Genomic DNA, 14,903 nt, shown 5'->3' with positions numbered 1-14,903 from the left:
TCACTAGCAAATTCTGTAGTGGCACTAAAAATGTGTTTGGTTGTAAATAAAACCAATCTGACCTTTTCGTATTTTTGCCTCCGTTCCGAGGCAACACTTTGGAATAGAAAAATGTCAGAAGAAAACGACATTAGCAGCCAGTGTTGCTTTCTTTTTTGGATCCATTTCACAGAGGAACAAATCAAGGGAAAAGGGCTTGTTTTTTGAAGTCAGGGTTTTAGCAAGTGAGCCAAGGAACAAACCTAAAGCCATCTGAGGTCGCTGCAAATGATTGTAGCGAGCTGCTACTTTGGAACTGGAGCGCAAGTAAAGTGCTCCAATACCTTCTGTTCGGGTTTGCGTTACAATTGCAAAACAAGCAGTTGCGTGAGACTGTGTCCGAAGACAACATCTGCAGCCAAAGTTTTTCTTTCTTTTTTGGATCCATTTCACAGAGGAAGAAATGGAGGAAAGAATGGGTCAGAGCCGTTTGCTGAAGTCCTGGTTTAGGGAGCAAACCTAATGCCGTCCAAAGTCCTTGCTGGAAACTGTTATCGCGGCCAGCTGCTTCTTTCGAAACTGGAGAATCGGTGCTCACCTAAAGCACTGCAATACCTTCAGGTCGGTTTCACGCTACCACTGCAAAACAAGCTGTCACAGGAGAGCGTGTCCTGCCTGCAACAGCAGGTAGAAGAAAGTCCTGTAAGAAAATAGTGCTCACAGACTGTAAATAAAACAAGCATTTACAATGCAATGGTCTCGGCATTGTTAAAGTTAGAGCTATTGGCATTGCTCATAACCCCCACCACAAATCTTCAACACAACACTTAACCAGCACTCTTAACCCCCTTTATTCTCCCGATGTAGGCAGCAGTAGAACGAAAGCACCAGCTGGCAGAGTTATATATTTATATGGCGCGAACTCGCCCGGAAGTTATTGGAGCGCTTTACATAACCCCGTATTTACATTACACATTCAGGCACGGGAGATTTGGAGCGCCCCGCATGAGTGCCGGCTACGTTACACATTCAAGCACGGGGAAGGATCTGGACGCGACCCCGAGGGACGAACTCTGGCTTCCAGCACAAAAGTCGGCAGTCTAGCCGACGGGCAAAGTAATGATATAGCGTGAACTCGCCCGGAAGGTATTGGAGCGCTTTACAAGGCCCCGTATTTACATTACACATTCAGGCACGGGGAGATTTGGAGCGCCTTACATGAGTGCCGGTTACGTTACACATTCGGGGAAGGATGTGGACGCAACCCTCAACACAACACTTAACCAGCACTCTAACCCCCTTTATTCTCCCGATGTAGGCAGCAGTAGAACGAAAGCACCAGCTGGCAGAGTTCTATATTTATATGGCGCGAACTCGCCCAGAAGTTATTGGAGCACTTTACATAACCCCGTATTTACATTACACATTCAGGCACGGGGAGATTTGCAGCGCCCCGCACGAATGCCGGCTACGTTACACATTCAAGCACGGGGAAGCATGTGGACGCGACCCCGAGGGACGAACTCTGGCTTCCAGCACAAAAGTCGGCAGTGTAGCCGATGGACAAAGTAATGATATAGCGTGAACTTGCCCGGAAGGTATTGGAGCGCTTTACATAGCACCGTATTTACCTTACACATTTCGGCACGGGGAGATTTGTAGCGCTTTTACATGAGCGCCGGTCACGTTACACATTCAGGCACGGGGAAGGATGTGGACGCTACCTCGAGGGACGAACTCCGGTCTAAAGCACAAAAGTCGGCAGTCTAGTCGACGGCCAAAGCAATGATATAGCGTGAACTCGACCGGAAGGTGTTGGAGCGCGCCACATAGCACCGTTTTTTCATTACACATCTCGGCCCGGGGAAATTAGTAGCGCCTTACATGAGTGCCGGTTACGTCACCCATTCAGGCACGGGGAAGGATGTGGATGCGACCCCGAGGGACGAACTCTGGATTCCAGCACACGGCGAGGCAGAAAACAGGCACACAGGCAGCATCTGAATACAGAGAGGCTTACTCCCAGAAGAAAACAAGCACACCACTGCCTTTCTCCGAGGTGAAAGCAGAAATGCCTCGGAGAAAGGCAGCGGCGTTTTCGGATTTGGGGGCGTGTTTTTCTCGAACAACACGCCCAGAGAAAAATCGACAAAAAACACGCCCCCGAATCCGAAAAGGACTGGGCTTGTTTGCGACCCCGAGGGACGAACTCTGGCTTCCAGCACAAAAGTCGGCAGTGTAGCCGACGGACAAAGTAATGATATAGCGTGAACTCGCCTGGAAGGTATTGGAGCGCTTTACATAGCACCATATTTACCTTACACATTTCGGCACGGGGAGATTTGTAGCGCTTTACATGAGCGCCGGTCACGTTACACATTCAGGCACGGGGAAGAATGTGGACGCTACCCCGAGGGACGAACTCCGGTCTCCAGCACAAAAGTCGGCAGTCTAGTCGACGGCCAAAGCAATGATATAGCGTGAACTCGACCAGAAGGTGTTGGAGCGCGCCACATAGCACTGTTTTTTCATTACACATCTCGGCACGGGGAGATTAGTAGCGCCTTACATGAACGCCGGTTACGTCACCCATTCAGGCACGGGGAAGGATGTGGACGCGACCCCGAGGGACGAACTCTGGATTCCAGCACACGGCTAGGCAGAAAACAGGCACACAGGCAGCATCTGAATACAGAGAGGCTTACTCCCAGAAGAAAACAAGCACACCACTGCCTTTCTCCGAGGTGAAAGCAGAAATGCCTCGGAGAAAGGCAGCGGCGTTTTCGGATTCGGGGGCGTGTTTTTCTCGAACAACACGCCCAGAGAAAAATCGACAAAAAACACGCCCCCGAATCCGAAAAGGACGGGGCTTGTTTTGCGAGACAAACCTCTTCTCCAATGGCTGGCCAGCATTTAAGAGGCCAGCCAATGGAGAAGAGGGGCGGGTTCAAGCCCCTCTTCTCCAAGTCATTAAATCTCGCGAGCGAGACTGCGCAAGCGCAGCCTTCGCTAGCCGAGACCTAAATACTGAGTAGCAGCACATGTATCAGGGGCAGTCCTCATGGGAGATTACAACAGGAGAAAAGGATGTACTAATGAGGGTCTACTGAGCCTATTCACGAATCAATAGCCACTATTTACAAAGGACAGTAACAGGAGTCAGTTGACAAGATGGGTGGGAAATGGGCGGAGCATAAAAGCCTGGGAGGGCTGCCTAGGTGAGACCTAAAAACAAATGCATTAGATGGGAAATGTTCGCAATGTTAAGTTTGTAGCTGAGCTGACTCGTGTATGTTAATGAGTGCCAGTGTGTGTTTCTCCTACACAAGAACAAAGCAAGAGGTGCTGTTGCTTAACAATATCCCTCCGTTGAGGAGCTGGACCCCATCTCCCACAGTGCGACAAACGAATACCTTCAGTTATCAGAAATGAAGATTTGAGCCATATTGTTGGGCCTGGAACGTTAGACCTCGCAACGGATGTGTAACGCGCATGTCAAGCCATAACCTTCTTGTATGACTAAATTGTTAGCACTGGCATCCTGCAGAGTACCATGCTACTCATTTGCAGTAGCACTTTAAAAGCTCATCTGGGGTAATAAACGCTATATAAATACATGTACCTTATCATATAATACTACACGGTGTCCAGTGGCATTGTCGAGGAATAAAAGATTGTGTTGTAGATTAGTCTGCGCTGAGAACTCACATTATGCAACACCTCGTGCTCACACTCATTGCTGCCTAAAATTCTCATTCACCTCACTCATCAACTAGGCCAAACTATTTCTAATACCCTATGCCAACACACACTTAGAAAGGGAACCCACAATCCTATTGAAAATTGAAGCGCTTTGCAGCTATAGCAGGGGTATAAAGCGCTATATAAATTCCACAAGACAAGGGGACCAGACAAAATATCTCAAGTTCCTCTTCAATAGCACTGTTGAAATGGGGGCATGGTTTCTTACATGATCCTGCCCGGATGAATGTGTGGATTCTTCAATGGCCCTGTTGGGACAGACAAGCAGGTGCAGACCGCTCAGCATTGGAAATGTGGAGCAAGCAGCCCTGGCCTATGCCACCTGCCCCTTTACCTAGTCATGCACTATTGTTTTCCTTAGGGAGAGAAACCGGGGACGAGCCTCTAAGCAGCTGTACCTTTTGGAGCAGGCCGCCTTGGCCTTCTCTGCTTTCCCCAATACCTTGTGAATCATAATCACAGTTTTCCTAGATAAGAATTACAGATCTTTGGCATTGCTGAATTTGTGCTGCTTACTTCAGACACCTTGCATACAATATTACAGTTGCTCTCTCTCAGCTAAGAAGCCAAATCCTGAATGAGTGTAGATTTTCAGCAGTCCCTTTGCTGACCATGTTTTGTGCACTGTAGCATTCATGCCCTAAATTCGCCCAATTGTGCAGTGGGGGACAATGTGTTAGACGGACAAGCATGATAATGAATTTCTCCCTCGTTCAGCTATCTAAACTACTGAATTTGGTATATTGTGTGCTTGCATAATAAATCATTGCATGCCTTCTGAGCATATAGAATTAGCTGTGGCACAAAGAGGACATCTTTTCCAAAACTCAGGAAATTTATGTAGAGGGAACATTGGATGTGAGTGAGATAGTTTGGCAATTGTTATGAGGATGTCTCCTTAGTGGTTAGAGCAATTCTTGTGCCTACTGGATATAGTGAATGAATTATTTTGGATGTTCTGTCTAGGATGTTTTGTTTTGTTGGTATGGTGATTCTTATGAAGGCAAGTGCAGGATATAGTAACTTGTTGGCCTGTGTGGTGGACTGTCTGTTCAGTGTTGGATATGTCAGTTTGTCAAATGTGTTCACCAGCATTAGGTTAGTGATATATACGGTATGTTCTGTTGTGTTTCTATATAACATTTGATGCCTAGTGATGCAAACACTGCAAAATTTACAAATATGGTATATGCATCCTGCATATTTGAGATATTCTGTTTTATGTTCATGTTTGGTGTTCCTGGGCGACAAGTTTTGTGGGAAGCCATCTGACACCAGATTGTAAGTAATGGCCTCTGTTAGTTGCATGTAAGTTGTTCTGCCTACAGTTTTCTAATGGACATTTGTATTATATCTTGGATTCTAGAGCAATTGAGGGCGTGTGGTGTCAAGTTCCAGAAGGTAGAACCCTGTATCATTAAGTCACTGACTGCTTTAGAAAAAAGTAGATATTACTTCATAATCCCCAGACTTGGATTTACTTAAATATACTTCTATATGGCTTAAACCTGTGTGCCTGCAGCTGGGGACGAGGGACCACTCTGTAGCACTCCGAATTCTTAAGACTGATGCCAACACTACTATAGCATGCGGGGTGGCTAAATTCCTCGGCTGGGCATGGCTGATCAGGCAGAAGGCTATTTGATTAATTTAAACATTTTATAATATTCACAAAGCTGCTAAGTTTAATATATCTTTTTACTATTTATTGTACTCAAAACCCTTTTTTTACGACTTGTTCTTAAATGTATTTCACTGAATTGTGTTTTTATGTGTAAATGTGCTTTTATGATATTACATGTCGAAATAAAGCTTGTTGATGATGAAATATACTTCTTCTAGAAGATGAGGTAACTAAGACAGAATTGAAGAAAGTTATCTGGCTCTGTTGTTTCCTCATAATTTTAAAGATATATATTTTTTTTTATATGTTTGCATAGTGGTGCTATTCGTTCTCTTTGGGAAATTTAAGAGTGGCAATAAAGACAATAAATTGTAAGTAATGGGCTGGCCCACTGTAAGTTCACAAGTAAGTTTGCAACTAAACAGCTTGCACTGTCTGGTAGGCAAGACCTAAAAAGGTGACAAACTTGAAGACCTCTCCCCATCAATTATCACTCACTCGGGATCCTGCATACGTCCTAAGCATTATAAATCGAATTTAGCATAATATTTGAAAATATCCATTAGCTATTGAAAGTGCATGCTGCTTTTCTTTTTTCAGTGCTTATAAAAAAAGAAAACAAAGACGTTATCATCATCATTTATCTAATGATGTAAATGATCATGCTCTAATCGTGTGATTTTGCAGTAGTGGCTCAAGGAGTAATTTCAAACGCAGCTCTTGGGAAAACATTTTTTTATTCTGAAAGACAGTATTCATATCAGGTGATTATGATGACTTGGGCACAGAAAGTTGGAGGGAAGTGAAAGAGAACATACTAGTGTTGTAGGGAAAGTTGTCTCTTAACGCAGGCTTTGTTAGTGGGGCATTATCTCACTAGGTTACTACTCCCTTGATCCTTCTGAACGTCTTTCTTTATCCATCGCTTTTCAGTGAAAGTGCTTACTTATATATACATATTTAAGTGCTTCTAAATTGCGCGTGGTGATTTGTCGCATCAAATTGTTGCTGACACTGAGATGTGTATGCAATAAATATACATACAGCTCATGAATGATACCATGTCTAAAGAAACAATATACTTAATCTTGTAGAGGACATATTGTTTAGTTAGTATGCGGTTTCCGTTGTCTTTCGTAAATACAATTTAGATAATAAAGTTTTTTGCCGTTTTTCATTAGTTGTCATTTGTCTCATAAATACTCAGTAAATAAAACTTTTAGAGAAACTGAAATAATGAGTGTCAGTGCTTATGTTATTTTATAATTCTTGTATGGTATTTCTCAACACTAATTATTCATTGTACACTTCTCCCTTCTTCCAGGTGCTTTTCCTCCCCCACCAGGCCAAACAAGAGTGATTTCCAAGGAGATGACACTCAGCAATTCCTGGCTATGTTTTGTACAGTCTTTTGCGTTCTTGTCTGGCTACATGTGGTACTGCATCCTTCAGTATTGTTATCAGTGCCTGTTTTAGAACCAAAATGGGACCTGAGGACCTAGTCAAGTATCGAGCCAGATGCTTACAGGAGTGGATCATGTGTGAATGTGACTATTGAAAAGGAAAGCAAAATAAGACACATACGTTTTTTTACCCCTCATTGGGAAGATTTTAAAATCAACTTGAAGTGGAGTATCACAGTGACATGCTAATGTATTTCTAGGTATGTTATGCATTCAAAATGCATAAATCATCTCCACTTTTCTCTCCCTTCGCTCAACTCAAGGAAACTTCGCTTTTCAACAAAGTGAGATCCAGCTATCCCGGAGTAAATAATCTAGGAAATAAGAAACACGGACCTGCAAATACCATTAATCGATTGCTAAGAAATTTGTTTAAATTTGTGCTCTGGTTCATACTGCAACAGTGTGCTTGAGTGTCTACATTATTTCCATAAACACAGATTCTGGGGAATCTTTGAGGAAGAGCATGAAACGATCTTGGTTACATCATCTTACTTCTTCAACAGTTGGTGGGAGACCCAAGACTTTGAATACGAGACCATTGAAGAAAAACCAAAACTGTTCAAAAACACATTGCAACACCAGTGTTTCACAATTTTACATTGATTCATCCTTGCCGTTCTCCTACCGTACAAAACCTGGTTTACAGGGAATAGGCCATTCCCTCTTGTGAGGGAATCAACCAATGTAATTCAGTCCAGTTCCTTATTCCCATTCATGTTTTGGGCCTAGATAGTGATGTTTTGTCTTTTGCAAATTGCACTTTTTATGATGCAGTCGTAGGTGTTTGAAGATTCATGGGACTCTGAAGAAAATGACGCTGCCTTGAAGATGTACTTAAAAGCTGATGCTTTTTAGTCCCAGGAAACATTTGATAACCAGAACCTCGCTCCTCCAGGGGTTTCTTAGCCTATCTAGAATATTCCTATTCATTTCAGTGTAGCGCTAAACAAGATGATTCAAGGGCCGTGAATCAACTGGGTAAAAGAGAAGGGGTCGAAGCACTCCAATGCCAAACATCCAAGTACGTTTGCTGACAATAGGCACATGTTATTTAGTTCAGGTTTAGTAGAAATCTATTCACTTATAGAAGACTTTAGGGCATTTCCTGGCTCATGATAGAACAGTACTTCACTTACCTCTGTAAATAGCAATGTGTTCATGACCATTTCAAATAGTTGTGTTGTTGGACGAAGCGCGAGTATCCCAAGAACTAGACCTTTGCTCAGTAAGATGTCCAATCACCTGTGAAATCCGTTAATAATCTTTTGGGCAGAGCATTTAAATACTCTCTACAGCTGTGCCAGTAGTGTCTGTACCATTAGAGGGTCACTCACCATGTTGTTTTGATTTATTCTTGGCAATTTGAAAAAAGTTGCTCAACAGAAGATTGGAAAACTCAACTTAATATGAAGTGGTACCCGTTAGTACTTTTTCATATAAAATCATGCTTTTTATTTTCAGTTACCGTGTGGTGGTAGAGTAATCACAATTGTTTGCTTTGAAGATAGAAATTTCTTGAAAACATGACGAGATAGGCTACAATGGAGGATTCTGCTTAAGAAATATCTGGGAAACTGAGGTTTTTTTTTCTCCTAAGTGTATGTGGATGAATAAGGCGCAACACCATTTAAAATCTTGGCAAACAATAGGATGGGAAGTTATACATGCCAATTTATTTGCGTTTGTGTGCATACATATAGTCCTAGATACATGCACTTGCACACATACAGTCGCTCACACTTATTGATGTGATCAGTTATTGATGTTATTGAAATAACAGATCAGCTGAGATACCTCAATGCCATGATGTGTACAAGTAAAATACACAAGTGTTAACACTTTTTTTTTTAGCATTCATTGTGCTCGTTTGATGCTTACTGTGTGTTTTGAACTTGAAAATTATATAATGCACTATTGAGAAAGTCACTCATACACACATGCGAAGACGTAGACCAAACAGGGACTTTCCACGTACCTTTAACTGCAGGATCCATGTGAATGGCAAGTATACAAGTTTTCAAATTGGTTTATCCATTTTATGCACTACCATAGTAAAGTGCCAACTGCAGTTAGCTCATTTGCAGTAATGAGTCAATTTTCTAACATTTGTCCTGTAATTAAAAAAAAAAAAACAATGACCTGTTAAAATCAAGCTCCTTCCGTGTGTAGACCTCCCCTGGCTTGTAGCCATTCCTAAATGTTTTCTTTCAGAAGTAGTGTGTGGTTTATATGGTGTAGGAGGGAACGCAGGCAGAAAGAACATGATATATGATATAAAATGCTACTGCAAGTAAAGTGCAGCAGTTAGCAGGAGACTAACTGATCCCACGCAAATGAAAAATGAAAACTTTAAGCACGGTTGTTTTCAATAGTAGGCCATACGTCTCTTTTTTTCATATTTTTGTGAATAATACATTTGAATAATTTCTAATGAAGTGACAGCAATTCACAATAATGTGAAAGTACAACATTTTAACATTGCTGCCTTCTATATACATTTTATACACTATCTATTAATGTGTATGCCTGATTTCAAGCACTGCTTTTTACCTAAGATTGAGGAAATAGCCTATTTGCTGGATGAGTTTTTTGTTTCTTTAATACTTTCAGAAATATACAGTACCCAGTAGTTATAGATCCAGGTTACCACAAACATTTTATCCTTAGCATTGTAACATTTGAGAATAAACATCCTAACGTCATGGTAGCGTACATACAATAAAATGGCAGATCAAGGCTTTATCTTAAATTTAGTATCGTGGGAGACATTCCTGAGAAGCTCAAGCACCAGCATATTTCTGTCACACCCTACTCATTTTCATGTCCACCTCTCATCTGTTACAAACCTGTTCTTGTTTTGGAGATCTCCATTAGCGGCAGGCTGAATATTGAACTGTCCATTCAAAGAGGACATTCGTACAAACAACCCGTAGGTTTGTAATTGGGGAAGACTTTAGCACTCACTGCTAATCTTGACAGTGCATTTAGTTAAACTTGTAGCTGACGAAAAGTTAAGGTGTATTTTTGTAGTTTACATGACATGAAGGATCCAAGCAGACAAACTATGCTAACCCCAAATATCTGTTTTTCGACGTTTTTGCTGGGTTTGTGGAATCTGGTTTGGGTGTAACAGCTCCATTTCTGATGTAAACCTGTGTAATATCTATATTCAGAAGTCTGCAAGTTACTGTTGCTTGTTCATGTTGGCAGCGTTTCAAATCAGTAGATATTGACTTTTCTGTTCGATGCATTTTAGATGTCGCACATTTGAATGAGGCACACTGTCACTAAAAATCCACTATTGGGATTTGGAATTGCTTCTGCTATGAGTTAACTTTTTTTTTCTTTTGCATTACAAAAACCTAACGCATTTGAGCGAATGTCACCCATACTGAAAGTACGTCGAGATTTTTGTGCACTATTTTGTCTTTTTTTGCTTTAACACTTTCCTAAGAAATAAAAGAATAGCATCTTCTTTTAGAAAGATTGCAAAACACATTTATGTATATGAAAAAAATTATTTCTTAAGCCATTCATTATGCCAGCATCTCATGTACTTTAAAAGTGTAGCGAAGGGATGGTCTTTTGTTGTAAAACTGTAGTCTGAAAATTTTGACAAAGTGGAAGAGGTTTGTACAGAATGCAGCGTTGGCATGAAATGTGATCGTATTGGGACCAAAGCTAATTGAATTCAGACACTTTTGATCACGCCGTTGCCTGTTGCAAGTAAACCTGTTATTTGATACGTTTCTGCTGTGGACTTGATTTGTCTGGAACCGGGTTGGACCTTATTCCAGTATGTCACGTGATGCACAGCTAGTTGTGGTTGGGGAAAAGCACCGGGTGTTTTATGAAAGAAGCAATGTGGTGTCTTGCAGAGTTGTTTGTTAATTTTTACCTTTAATATTTAATACTTATTAAAAAAAAAGTTTCAAGTACAAAATTTTAAAAAACTAATCCTGTTCCAGAGAATGCAGTCATATTTATTGAATGGCTTTTTTGGGTGTGGAGCAGAATCACCTGTCTGCAGATGTTAGAGCAGCCTTCACGTGTACAATTTCCATGCCTTGTTAAAGATATAACCCATAATACGTTTAACAGCTGTTGTGATAAAGTGAATGTATTCATTATTTTCGAATAAGTTTTACCACAAAACTCTTTATTTGATACATCTGTCTTCAATTGTGGAGCTGCCATGTTGTTTGATGTTGGGCAGTTTGAAAGTTTTTTATGTACCTCTGCATGAGACAAGTGAGCATAAATGTTGTGAGTGTGATTGAATTTGTATTGGGCTGGTTATCTTTTGATTTACTTTGTCAAATACGTAGTGACATTTTTCCATTGCTGTATAGCAAAGGCATTATTGCTTGTGTAGAGATCACACGTTGACCTCACTTTTTGTACGCGGAAGCGAACACTTTTATTTGCTTTTCAAGTTAAAGAAGAAAGACTTCAGGTTGATGTTACCTGACCCGACTGTGTGCAAAATGTGGTTTAGATAAAAACAGCTTTCAACATTTCATATTGACTTCAAACTAGGGTCTAGAAATTTCACAGCAAGTTCATAGTTTCTCAATAAATGTCTTGTTATTGGCATTTCTGTTTAATTTCACCTTGGGCATTGTTTGTTTTTAATGACATTGGCGGTCTGCAAGGTAAGCCTGTCAATGCTCGCTAGGCTTGCTTCAGTGATTAATGCTCACTTTCTGACGAAAGTCATAAGTCATCACTCTCCTGCCCCTCTAAGTTCACAATAAAAGTATTTTGGTTCTGTTCTTCAAATGTTCAGGTTGATGCTCTGTGTGATGCAATGCAGATTGATTTCACTTTGATAAACGTTGTTGTCTTTCTCGTCTGTAGTTGATGGTAAAATCATTTTTCATGTGAACTGCGTGTTTTATTAAAATTTTTTTTTAGAGCAGAAAATACATTTTCCTACATGTTTGCAGAGATCTATAATGGTGTCATCACTGTAGTATGTGTCTATTTGGCCATTAATTAAAAAAAAGTCTTAATCTCATCTTTTAATGAGAATAGAGCTTGCAGTACATGCTTGCATTCTGAATTTGTATGATTGAAGCAGGTTAGACACCCCACCTTGTTACAGGGGCTATGTGTTGCTCGCGTTTGCGTCTCATGCCAATTTGCATAGCTCAGTTTACATACAGTTGAAAATTATGTCATAATCATTGTCCTAAAAGAATATCCAAGGGTTTCAGTGGCATGATAAGCTTTTAAGTTGAGTCAGGGCTGTGTGAATGCCAACAACAAATCAGATAGACATTACTAATAAATAAGCAGGCATAGGTATGATTTTAATTGTGCTGAGATGTTTTCATTGTACCTCAATAAATGAAAAACTGTAGTTTATTCAAATCACAGACCTGTCTCCAGAAATAAATTGCACCACAACTATCCATGTTTTCATATAATTGATTTTGTTGACTGAGTGGTGGTAAAGTGTTACACTTTGAAATCATCACTGTGGTATTCCATCAGGAAGCCCTGAACTCATCGAGGAACAAAGTTAAGTGAAATAAACAAAATTACTAACACAAACTAAACATATCCATTTTTGGTAATGCCAGTAAAGTGGTCCCCGTTTAGAGTACAAGTTACTCCAGCGTCCTGTGATGTTTCTGCCATCATAGTTTCAGATGTTTTAATGTCTATTATTTTTAGAAAATTGCTTGAAATAATGTTGGTCTTCCTGTCCACATGTAATGAGGATATTTATTTTGCTGTATGGAATATTTAGACTTTATGAAACAGTTAATTGTTTTTCCCCTCCTCCTCTTGCAGGCTTTGCAAGTTGATTATCTACTTCCACACAAAACTTTGATTCTATTATAAAAGAAACACTTAACATTATTGTAATAATACAAGAAGAAGTATTATAAAGTAGCACTTTTCTTTTATGCATTGTGTATACCTCTCCAAAATCCCATGATTATTAAAGTCGAAAAGTTAACATGTTATTTCTCAACACACCATCAGTGATGTTGTTTGTTAATCTTTGCCTCATTATAAATTAGACAATGGAGAACATTTCTCTTGTGACACTTGTGGAAGATGACATTCAGAGCATTTAAATGGTATTTTCTGTGCCTGAGGATGCTTTTGAGCCTGAACCCTTAACGTGTCTAAGGAGGTAATCCGCTGTAATTGGCCTCTTTTTTAAAAGATTGAGAACTCTCTTGTAGAGATTACTTTGCCAACATTTTTTTTTTGTTACATTTTAGTTTCACCTTCTGTTGCCTAATCAGTTTATATATTGTTTGCTATTTGGTGTGCTTTCATTGTATCTTTAGTTTTTGATCATATCCTTCACATTTGCACTTTAAAAGTGTCTATTTTTTTAGAATGCAAATTTACCAAGCTGAAAAGTAAACAAAGTGTAATTTGTTTGATCATAATAGGACATCTGGCAGAACAGATTACATAGTCACTGAATGGTACTGTGGCACATTGTGATGTCTACCTCTTTATTTTACACCATCCTTTGTTGGACTTTGTTTTTGTTGTAATGGATGAAAATGGCATCAACATAAAATGATAAACAAATGTTATTATTCTCTACAGCAGTGAGCTATTCTTTCCTTGGCCAGTCCTTTTTTCATGTGTTGAAAAAGCCATTGTTTTCAATACTTGCTTCATATGAAACGTTATTGTTAAAATGTTTATCCTTGCTGAACATTTTTTATTTTTAAAATAAAAAGATACTTTTGACTATGAGAACGTTAGCTGTGTGAGCAGGTGTGACCATATCATAACATGCTGATCTGATATAAATCAATAAATCTTTACCTCTCAGGACTCGGATAATATTGTTTGGTGCTTTGTCGTTTTCTAATGAGCCAAGAGATATCAAACACTTCAAATACAACTGAACCACAACATATCAGAGTGACGTAAATAAACACCTGAAGTATTTGCAGCCGTGAAATAGAATGACACTTTGAGATAAAAAGGAAGTAAATTACAGCATGAACTAGGCAATTCTTTGTTTGCTAGTTCAACTTCTAAGTATTCCTCACTATCAGTTGAACTACAAACCTCTTTAAAGAGAATATGAACTGGTCCAATGAAACTCCAGCACGAACTGTTATGTCGCAGTTGTTGTATTCATATCCTTCTTTTCTATCTCCATAACTGGTCTCAGCTATGACCCTGAGAGTGAAAAGTCCTATTTTTATCCAGAAAAATGAAGCAGCGCTTAATAAATCTGACAGAAAATTGTGTTGCAGATCAAATTCCAATTCAATATCACCATTATTTTGTCTCAAACGTCCATAAAAGCACATAAAAACACTTTCCAAAATAAAACATAAATAGTTAAATACATAAACGTCGTTAAAATACAGTTCTTTAGAGTTCTGGGATTATAAACCATCCGAATTTACCTAATTAAAAAAACTATTGGTTAGTGGCACACTATAGTGAAGGATATAAGAAGTTATTAGTAGTATTAGGATCCAAGACTTAGGGCCCCATTAGTATGGTGGGCGGACTTTGTCCGCCCGCCATACCCTCGGGAAACGGGACCGCCTGCTGAGGGTGCGCCGGTCCCGCATTCCCGATTAGTATGCGCCCGCCACACTGGCGGGCGCATGGCGCATCAGCAACATTGCGGCGGGTGGTGCAGAGAGCACCGCCTGCCGCAATGCCACAAAGGCAGCCTGTACCTTTCAATGCACAACGTGACAGGCACCGCGCGGTGCCTGCCACGTTGTACATTGAAATGCAGGGTGGTACCATAGGTACCCCCATGTGCACCCCCACCCCCCAGAATACCTGGGGGCCCGCTACGGGCTCCCAATGTCAAAAACCGCCTGCCTTTCCGTGGCGGCAACGTCCCCGTCTGCATAGTAATATGGATGGCGGTGTCTACCAGACACCGCCACCATATAAACTGCTTTTCCGCCCATTAGGCAATTGGACGGATTGCCTACCGGCGGAAAACCGGCGTACGGTCTTCCCGTTCGCCGGGGTCCCCCCCTGCCATGGTAATGTGGCGGGAAATTGGCAGCAGGCGGAGGTTTATAGCGGGCAAATCGCCACCGCCCATATGG

General features: G+C 40.6%; 1 protein-coding gene across 1 annotated transcript in view; it reads left to right on the top strand.

The window, feature by feature from the left end:
- Window positions 1-13,653, top strand: part of LPGAT1 (lysophosphatidylglycerol acyltransferase 1) — a 601,684-nt gene extending 588,031 nt beyond the window's left edge. Inside the window, exon 8 of the mRNA XM_085612858.1 lies at window positions 6,690-13,653. Within this exon, the coding sequence (XP_085468984.1) occupies window positions 6,690-6,841 (152 nt within the window). The 3' untranslated portion in view covers window positions 6,842-13,653. The remainder of the gene's footprint in view (window positions 1-6,689) is intronic.
- Window positions 13,654-14,903: the final 1,250 nt, after the last annotated feature.

Source organism: Triturus cristatus, chromosome 6, assembly GCF_964204655.1.
Source record: "Triturus cristatus chromosome 6, aTriCri1.1, whole genome shotgun sequence".
NCBI classification, from domain to species: domain Eukaryota; kingdom Metazoa; phylum Chordata; class Amphibia; order Caudata; family Salamandridae; genus Triturus; species Triturus cristatus.
This window is presented reverse-complemented; position numbering and strand designations above follow the sequence as displayed.